Source organism: Eurosta solidaginis, chromosome 1, assembly GCF_040869045.1.
Source record: "Eurosta solidaginis isolate ZX-2024a chromosome 1, ASM4086904v1, whole genome shotgun sequence".
NCBI classification, from domain to species: domain Eukaryota; kingdom Metazoa; phylum Arthropoda; class Insecta; order Diptera; family Tephritidae; genus Eurosta; species Eurosta solidaginis.
In genome coordinates this window covers 327,146,135-327,156,617 of record NC_090319.1, presented here as the reverse complement: position 1 = coordinate 327,156,617, position 10,483 = coordinate 327,146,135, and the positions used below count along the sequence as shown (strand labels likewise).

At 38.5% G+C, this 10,483-nt stretch overlaps 2 protein-coding genes across 2 annotated transcripts; one reads left to right on the top strand and one right to left on the bottom strand.

The window, feature by feature from the left end:
• Positions 1-1,948: 1,948 nt before the first annotated feature.
• Positions 1,949-5,301, top strand: LOC137237834 (uncharacterized). Its single transcript, XM_067762066.1, has 3 exons — positions 1,949-2,478; positions 2,550-2,605; positions 4,528-5,301. The coding sequence occupies exons 1-3, from the start codon at positions 2,144-2,146 to the stop codon at positions 4,782-4,784; spliced, it is 648 nt and encodes a 215-aa protein (XP_067618167.1). The 5' UTR covers positions 1,949-2,143; the 3' UTR covers positions 4,785-5,301.
• Positions 5,302-8,473: 3,172 nt separating this feature from the next.
• twr (signal peptidase complex catalytic subunit SEC11 homolog C twr) lies at positions 8,474-10,483 on the bottom strand. Its single transcript, XM_067773027.1, has 4 exons — positions 10,258-10,483; positions 9,877-10,136; positions 9,592-9,769; positions 8,474-9,523 (listed from the first exon to the last, which is right to left on the bottom strand). Exons 1-4 carry the CDS (start codon positions 10,324-10,326, stop codon positions 9,473-9,475), a joined length of 558 nt encoding a protein of 185 aa, XP_067629128.1. The 5' UTR covers positions 10,327-10,483; the 3' UTR covers positions 8,474-9,472.

Below are 10,483 nucleotides of genomic sequence, written 5' to 3'. Positions count from 1 at the left end.
ACGTAGCGGATCGCTAAGACACAAGTGCGCTGACTCCTTGCTTGATTCAGGTTCTTCGTTTTGTCCTCATTCGTCATTAAACTCATAATTTCTGCTTCTTTATCAAGTTAAGAATAAGCGGAACTTACGGTACGGATGCTGAGACCGATGATATCTATGTCATCAGCATACGCCATTAATTGAACGCTTTTAAAGAATATTGTAGAAGAGGGGTTAAGTTATGTAGCTTGTATAATTTTTTCCAACGTCAAATTAAAAAAATCGCACGATAGGAGGTCACTCTGTTCGTTTAGTCCTCGTTTAGTTCCAACGGGAGGTCCTTCCCAATTCTGTTGCTCAACACCATTTTGCACAGCCATATTAGTTTTGAGGAGAAGCGAAATTCAGAAATAGCGGCATAAAGGCAGCTTCTTTTCGTGCTCTCGAAATCGACGAGAGGTGCTGTATTTCAGATATTTTCTTTTCAAAGTTTTGATAGATAGTGAAAATCTGGTTGCTGCTGAATTTACCAGGTCTAAAGCCGCACTCCAATCAGTTGATTAACAGTGGGCTTTAATTGTTCGCAGAATTCGCTTGACAGGACCTATCGCTGATTTCGCGCAGTTTGCAGATCCCCCTTCTAGTGGACCGACCAAATATGCCTTTCAGCAATACATCAGCGCACTGAGCCTTAAGCTAAGGACACACCTAACGGCACTGAACTACCCGAAACTTTTTCTCCTATTTTGTCATGGAGTGTAGTGCCGTTTGAGGTGTCTTTACCGTTATTGTTTTTAAATCTGGTTAGCGTTAGTACACCCTTCTTGTTTCATTCGCTTTCAACATTGCCCTATAGTTTTTCCGTAGTCGCCGGTAACCAAGCTTTTCCTCGGCGGCGGTGCGAAGTGCTATAGAGATAGGCTCCCACTGCTCCTTTATTCCGTCGAGTTGACTTGTGCTCTCAGAGAGCAGTTTTGGCTGCCCTGTTTCGAAATCAATGGCAGTCTGCTGCGATTACAGCCTTTCGACGTTTTTGCTTTTAGCCCCGCAAAGGCGCTCACAAGATAGTGATCCGATTCAAGTCCTTTGAATCGTGCGCAGCCATGTTGCCCTCAGTCCACTAGAAGAGGTTTCATTCTGAAGGCTGAACTTTCCATCTGTGGGGACAAATGGCGGAGGCAGCACTCGTACTCGCGTTCAGGGTGCTCGTAGAGTGCCTCTTTCATGTGTGACCGACAGTACATGGTGTCCACGAACCCGACACTCAAACTGCGCTTTTTTTGATGACCACTTCAGTAAATGAAAAATAAATTTGAAACACCCCATAGAAAAAAATTTCGAAACCAAAGCCAATTTTTGGGAAATTAAAAATTGTACTAAAACGAATTGGACCAATAAATTGCAAACTTACAAATTTCTTTAAATTCTAACACCATATTTATAAAATATGCAAAATTTTGATAAAGCTTTTGAAAAGGCCATTTCCATACGGATTTTCGGTTATAAGAACTTTATATACTAATTTTTTTAAATAAATATTGCGAAATTTTGATGAAAATTTGTTAAGACTTCCGAATTTTAGAAAATTTTTTAAAAACGTTTTCGAAATTGATGTACATAGCTTTTCATTAATGACCAAAAGTAAAAAAAAAACGAAGAATCAACTGGTAAAAATTTCTAAAATTTTTGCTGCTATTTTTGGAACCGCAGGTGTAAAAATGCTTTCACATTATTTGGGGTTTTTTGGCAAACACCTAAGCGCATTGTCACGGACCTGCTATTAATATAATACACTAACTAAAAAACGAATTTCACTGAAAATATAGCGCAACAATGCAACAAATTAATGACGTCTCACATCGAACTTGCAACTTTTAACCCTGATAAACGATAAATACCGATTGACCGTGAAATTTCAACAACATCCGCCAATTAAGTATAAATACCACCCACTTGCCAAATGCGTCGCACAATTGAATTTTGGTCGGTGAATTGTCAGGACGTACCCACGGTGGTTGGACGCAAGTGACAAAGCGCGCAAGGACTCAGGACGTAGAGCTTACGATCTTGAAGGTGTATTCGGTGTCTAATTCTTGGATCGTCGAGAAGCTGAATCTGTTTTTTTTTGTGAAATCTCTATAAAACTAAATAAAATTTAAGCAGCATGCGCGCTCCAAGAAATCATATACCCAAGTACGAATCGGACGCATTCGACAATGTCGAATATGAAATGCAAATGACGTATACTTTGGATACCGATACGCGTATTATGAGTTTCGTGGACGAGCGTTGGGGCATTGAAGTAACTGGTGGTGTGGATCAATTTGAACCGTTAACCATTATAAATGTGGTACCAACTGGTATGGCGAAAAGTGCAGGCATACGTCTGGGTGATGAGATAACTTGGATAAACGAAACACCAGCTTTAGGATTGACTTTCAATGAAGCATTGGAGTTGTTTCGTAAAAATAGGCGCTATGTGAGGCTTTATGTGAGGGGGTAAGGGAATGTGTTTTAGTATTGTTGAAAGAGTTTTACATATATTTTTTGTTTTTAATTTCTTTTCACAGTGACGACGATTCTAAAGGAGAAGAGGACTGGTCCTGCCACTTTTGGTTTAAGCCACGTAAGTATAATAGTAATATCATCATCATTGATTGGCGTTTCATTGGCTGGATGAAGTTTGCTGCTCCGTAGCAAAGCGTTTCGGCCAACCCTCATTCGATATAAATGACCATATTTTGAAACAACAACTTAGTCCCGAGTCACCTTGCACCTCTTTTTCCAAAACAGTGAAGACCTCCCCTTCCTTCGCTGTCAAAGTCCAATACCAAAAACCTAGGCCCAACGTCGACCTAGTGACTCCAAACAAATTTGTATGGTATTTCAAATCCTCAAGAATGCACACGACAACAAGTTCGATCCACAATAAATCGTTGGCCTCCGCAATACGAAAATTGGAAACGACCTCACTGAGCTGTTCGAAAACCAAAGGAGGATTCAGACCTGTTAAGTAGGTGTTGCAGTAAACAAGGAAAAGGGGAAAAGTCTGCGTTCATCAAAATAGAGTTCTCGCCTGAATGGCCAATAACTGTTCGCTGATTCGAAATAGAAGGACTTTGTCTATATTGAGACCAACATTAATGATATTGTATCCCATCATAGCTGTACGAATGTGCGGCTCGGACCATAGACGCTATCAAAAGAAGATGGATTAATCCTTGATTATACGAGATACAAGTTTTCCTAAAGATGTATGGCTCCCCACGTAATCCCAACGGGCTTTGCGGTGATATGGACATACCGCATCGATTAAAAGTCCATAGGCTTCGCTAATTTATATGAAGTGAATGGAGGAAGACGATCCTACTAATAATGTATTCACTTCTTTTTGGCAGCAAAATAAAGGGGAGAACTCCAATTAACTTGGAGAAAAAGATATAATAAGTCTGTATCTCTCTTACCGATACCATCAGTAATTGAAAAGCGGAGTTGAATGGCGTAACTTTTTATGCAGTGGCCAAAATCATCTAGCCGGCTAAACGCCAGCCAATGATGAGGACGAGTTTTATACAGACATTTACATAATGTAGGGAATTCAAAACCCAACGACTAAGCTGGCTAGGCCATTTTATACAAACAAGTGTGTTCTTATTGACAGAAAAAATGGAAACCCCCAAAGAACCAAGTGGAAAACAATTTGAGTTCTCTTTGTGTTTCCACGTTTAGGTACACTCACGCTAAAAATTCTAGGTAATCCAAACCCTGCTACTGTGAGTAACTTGGGGTCACTTGGGGCGTCCCCTGCTAATAAACATGATACGCTACTATAGGCGAGGTTGACAGTTGGGTCGGAGTATTTATATATAAATTATGTTGGAAGTTCCTGAAAGAGGTTGCTTTGCACAACCTCTTGTAACCCTGGCGGTCTTCTCTGCTGCCTATAATTGACTATCGAAATTCGTGCTTAACGTTTTTTAATGAAATGTTTTGCATTCCATCATCCAAAGCCTCAATCCAACCTCCAATGCTATTAAGATAATAAGAATTTCTGAGTGTCTAAATTCGACCGACCTATCCCACAACCAGCCCAACGCTTCTCTAAAAATCACCCCAAACCAGCATTCGATTGCTAAACACCTTATGCCAGAATTTAATTCAAACCCTCTCTCTCAGGTTCGTTTCTAGAACGTCCTTAACACCTCGTACAAAAGCGATCTCAGTTTGTGTGTTCTTGAAAATCAATTTTAGATACAGCGTTTTGAACACGCGGACGCGATAGGGTAGTCTGTCACAATTACCGGCTAGATATTGCTACATGCATCATCGGCATCACAATATATTGCTTTACTCACTGAGCTACGACAACAGAAGGTTATCATACTGAAGCCTGCCTAGATCCTGGACAGACTTTTCTATCTTATGGTATTTCTAGCCGGCGGCTTGGTTGCATTTTTACATATTTTCCTATCGTATTTCTAGCCAAACCACATTCAGTGACCTTTGATACTTATGTATATATTATATGTTTACTTTCTCAACTTTCAGGCAGACCATGGCGTCGTGACTTTACTCCTATTAAATGGGAATTTCCATGGAATGATCGCCGCAAACCGATCTATCGCGAGTCGAATTGTTTCATGGTACCGAGCATAATGGAAGAAAAGATACGACAAAGACGTGCTGCCACCTCTGCAGTACATAAGAAGTCAGATCTTGCGCCGCATACACGCTCACTTACACCATCACCCAGACCTAAAAATCAACCCGGGGAGAATTTATTGGAAACACTCTTTAAGAAGTAAAGTAATAAGATTGACATACATGTGGACTAACTGAGATGTCATGAAGGCGTGAAGAAACACGATAGCAAATGAATGCTCAAACAAAAGCAAATATGTGTTGAATTTTTGGAAACAATAACAAATATATGGGCAAAGTATTCGTTCGAAAAGCAACGGTAAACAACGCTGACAGTTTTTCATTCCAGTTCCAGACAACGAAGGGGATGAAGCTAATACCATAACATAATGCTCGCCATAAGTTCAAAAACGTTAGAAAAGGGGTGTTCGAATAATCGACAAAAGTGTGCCTCCAAAGAGTGAATGGAGTAAAGTTGTAGATCAACTAAAAACTCAGTTTCAGCTTTGGAGGAAGTTAGATTTTTTTTATAAAAATTAAACAAACAGAATTTGAACAAAAAAAAAACATTTTTTAAAGATAATTAAAACTTATTTATTTGAAAAAAAAAATCTAAAAAACGTCCTTCAACAAAAATACTAGAAATAAAATAGATTATTTAAGTTTACGCTAATCTAAAAATCGTTTAAATTTTTTATTTTATAAGCTGCTAAATTATTAATCAGATTGTACTGAAACCTCGTGTCAACTTATTGTCGGCATAAGGGGCGTGGGGAATGGCACCTTAATCCAAACGTTTAGTATCAAATATTTTCCGGAACTCTTAGTACCTGCTGGCAACTAACCATCCCATTTGCTTTGGATTTGGAATATAGCTAATAGACCTTGTTGCTGTTGTTGTAGCGATAAGGTTGCTCCTCCCGAAGGCTTTGGGGAGTGTTATCGATGTGATGGTCCTTTGCCGGATACAGATCCGGTACGCTCCGGTTACACAGCACCATTATGGTGCTATCCCGACCATCTCGGGAACGATTTATATGGCCACATTAAACCTTCAGGCCATTCCTCCCTCCCCACGCTCAAGTTCCATGAGGAGCCTAAGGTCGCCAGAACGAAACAGGATTCGCCGCGGATAAGTGAGGTTGACAATTGGGTTTGTAGAAACTATATATTGCGCTGGCAGCCTAAAGGGTTGCGCTACACAGCCCTTTAAATCTGGAATTTTAGTCGCCTCTTACGACAGGCATACCTACCGCGGGTATATTTTGACCTCCTAACCCACTGGGGTGAGCTAATAGACCTCTTGATAATCGGCTTTGCGAATAATCGATAAGCTGATTAGCAAAAGCAGTTTTGTAAAATAATCGATTGTCACTAGTCAACTAGTTTATTGCATTCGATTTGTGACGGATTCGACTATTCGAATAATCTTTTTTTGTAAATTTCTAATGACTTCTGAGATGTGTAAAGACGATGTGGAGTTATTGTTAGCCATCTGCAGCTCAAATATTTTGTACTTTGCAAAAATCGACAAGTCGATTAGTGGAACATCTTTTGTAAACAAGGGCCTCAATAATTGCTTTATTACCTTGATATTTATATGGGATAATCTTTTCCCGGGAAGTGGCCTAGAGACCGATGTATTCGAAAAAATTGTATCGTTGGCTCGACTAGCTAGAAATTTGGTACAAAGATAAGATTTTTGTATATACTGAGAAAAGAGATGGTGAAGGAAGAGGAAACTTGAGAGAGCGTCAGTCGGTTGCACACCACCAGGTATGTACTTAATTCAGTTGTTACTGAGGTCTTGTTTCCATATGAAATGGTCTCAAGTACTTTACTCCGTGTAAAAAGTCCTATGATATACAAATTAGGGTTAGTTTTCTTGATGACTGGTTGTAAAGAGATGATATTGAGTTACACATCGGCACACTATATACATTAGGGTGGTCCTTATTTGTATGGAGAAAATTTTATCATCAGATTTCCAAAGTCTCAACCCCTAAATCGATAGCAATATAGCCGAAGATACCACACAAAACATTTTATCCCTATTGGAGATGGTTTAGGCGTGTCGCAGGGGGTCCAAAGTTGAAATTGCTCTATGGAGACTCAAAAAATAAGTGATTTTTCTTTTTATCTAATACTCCAAATCGGTAGCCCTATGGTAGAAAATATCAGATGCAAATTCTGGTCCCGATTGGAAACGCCTAAGGGGTGTCGCAGGGGGGTTGAAGTTCAGACTACCCTATGGAGACTCGAAAAGTAAGTGATTTTTCTTTTTATCTAATACCCGAAATAGATAGCACTATGGTCGGAGATATCACATACAAAATTTGGTTATGATTGGAAAAGCCTAAGGCGTGTCGCAGGGGGGTAAAAGTTCAGACTACCCTATGGAGACTCGCAAAATAAAAGTGATTTTTCTTTTTATCTAATACCCGAAATAGATAGCACTATGGTCGGAGATATCACATACAAAATTTGGTTATGATGGTAGGTGATGGTGGTATGCCCCGCTTGCAATGTGTCCCCACATGACACCAACCATCTCTTTAATTGTAATGTGGAACCAACGCCTCTAACACCCCTTTCCTTATGGTCCACCCCTGTTGAAACGGCAATTTTCCTTGGACTCCCGTTAGAGGACATTGATAACAATTTGTGATCGGTCGCTGCTATTAGGTGGGGCGAGCATTGCTACAACAACAACAACACAGAGTGATTTTCCTGATGACAATGCACCATCACACCGAACAAAACAGACTCGGGAATTGGTTGAGTCGTACAGCTGGCAACCGCTACCCCACCCCGCTTACTCTCCAGACTTGGCTCCATCCGACTTTCACTTATTTGCATCGATGGGGCACGCACTTAGCGAACAGCGCTTCACTTCTTACGAAAATGTTGGAAAATGGCTCGATGACTGGTTTGCTTCAAAAAACGAAGACTTTTTTCGGCGAGGTATACATAAATTACCTGAGAGGTGGTCAAAATGTGCAGCTGGCGAGGGCGCTTAGTTTGAATAAAATATTCGTTACCATTCTCTTGAAATAAATGTATTTTTTTAATAAAAAATACCGCTTTCATATGCATACACCTGATAAGAGTTTAACCTGTTACAGTACCCAGATCGAAGTTGAGTTAGAGTGACGCTTACGGAGATAACCTCTTAAGCCCCTGGGATGTGTGGCCTCTTCAGCGTCAGATGTCTGTTGGGATGATGACTTCTAAATTTGGATCACCTGATCGAACAGATATAACTTGACGTTCCAGTACACTGTCCCTACGGCTGATCTCGGGATCAAATAAATTATATTTCACTGAGTTTTGGGTGATAAATGCGATTTTTCTGTGGACGTTACACTCATAGCAGGTCTATAAAGCATATCTTGCTGTGAGCTTAGTCTCTTGGATCGCAGCAATTTGGATGTTGTGTCGCTTCATGAAATCGACTATCTCCGTGATCTTCTCAGTTAACCCATTACAGTTTATCTGCAGTATTCTGAAGAGCAACGGGAAAGACGTCGTCAATCTGTGGGTAAGTAACGGGTGACTACGCCTGAGTTGAGGGACGCCAGGAGGAAAGAGACTTCAAAAAGAGTACAGGTGCTAATACCGATACGGACCAGATACATATTCGGCAAAAGGCTGCCCTCTACCTTGGGAGTGTTTTTGCTCCACCAATGGATTAACTTGATTTTTTAATTTACTGAATTCAGTAGTTTGCTTCCTCGGAGCTTGGCCGGCGTGCTAGCGTTATTGTGTTGATGCATACTTTTTTTAAGAAAAGCTGATGCTTCGTGCAGTTAACTTAAGGATTGGCGCCAAATTTCAAAAAAAATCCACACCGTTTCTATTTCTCTATTTTTATGTTTTATTCGTTTGCAAATTTAATTTCGATTAATTACAAATATGTGTCTTTTTTTATAAATAAATCACTGCGAGATGCAAAGTGAATGCCAATCTGATTTGGTTTATTTAATTTCTTTCGCATATTGAATTCGTTTATGCGAAGATTAAATGCCGCCAAAAAATACTATTCAATGCTAAGCAGAGGAAAAATACAACTGCAGTCATTGATAAATGCATGAGGAAGTGTATACACAAAAACAGTACTAAACAAGAACTATACAAAATATAATAAAAAATAGCTACTCCAGCATAATTCAATGTACATATATATGTTTGTATGTTTCTGTTTACAATTTCTCTGCTATCATCTTATTATTCTCAATTATTTTTGGCAATGAACTATTAACATACTTCAAGCAAAGACGCTAAAAATTGCTATTTATATACGGAAAACGAATTTTATTTTAATTTACTTAATAATAAAAAATTATGCTTTATAAATCCTTCGAGTCTTCTTCTTTTTAACGGTATTTAAATTCGCAAACACTAATATGTATAACTCATGCTCAATTTTGTAGATATTTTTCTTTTACTATTGAAATAAATATTAAATAACATCGCCTTGGGCCCCTGGTAACCGTTTTTGTCTATGTGGCCATTTCCAGTAAAAATTAAATTTTATTTCAAATATGAATATGACCATTTCATTTTGTCTTGCAAACGATTTTAAATTTTGCAATCAGCCAAGTTAATTGTTTTACTTTCGCGAGTTTTTCGAATAGTTGTATAACACTTTTTCCTTTTTTTTTTACTAGTTTATTCTAGCGATTCTTTTTCGGTTATTATTTTTTGTATTATTATTGTTGCAGCTGCTGATATTGTGTTTGCTATTACAATAGTTATTTACGGTTTTTGAATTTATATTGCAGTGCTTTTCTAGCAAAGTACTATTTTGCTTATAGCTAAATGTATGTAAATGATGACTCGTGGCTGGGTATTATTCGCGATGAAGCAGCACAAATATAGCTAAAATTGATAATATTGCCCACTAGAAGAAAATTAAAAAAAATTATATAAAATTTATTTAATTTTTTTTTTCAATTTGACTTAATGTACCTTCACTTTTGGATATTCGTTCATAAATATTGTTATTATTCCAACATACGGCAGAAACCCTCTTGCTCGGCCAACTATATCCTTTTTCGTTAACCACATTTGCCCAGGAGCGTAAAGACCCCGATCATCGACATTGTTGTTATCGCCTTTGGTCAGGAATTTTACAGAGCCATCTTCCCTGTAATGCAGTGGTGAAATTATTTAAATATACATTTGAAAAAATACATATCATTCCAAACGCAATATTTGCCGTTCATGGTCACTGCATTATCACAACCAACTTACTTTTCATGCAATTTAATCACACGATGCACTATAGGTATATCCCTCCCCTCTACTTTGAAGACAACTATTTCTCCTACACGTACTGGCTCTTCCTTATAATTGGTGAGGAAAAGTAAATCGCCACGATGAAAGGCCGGTTCCATACTACCACTCAAGACCACAACAATAGGTGATTCGCTACCAGTTACTACCATCAGTCCTTTCCAAATCATCAATGCAGATGAAACAATCATCGCAAAACTTAATACTTGATAAAGTGACTAATTCAAAAAGATAAATTAATACCATATTTTAATTGTACACAAATTGTAAGTGCATACGTGTAATCGTAGCATTCACGTCCCCAGCCCCACTTGCCTTTCCAAATGCAGAATAACTCACCTGCCGTTTGTTCATTCTATTGAAATCCCGCAGCATTTCATCAAATTGTATTATCTCTGCCAGTCCCATTTTGTTGTTGTGTGAATTCGTCTCTTAATAACTCAAAATAAGAAAAATCAAGCAATTTTAAAGATTTTCAGCACTTTTTTCGTTGATATTTTCTTTTGGTAGATGAACTTTTTTCTTAAGGCCACTACCATGAATTCGCCAACTGTCAAAAGAACGC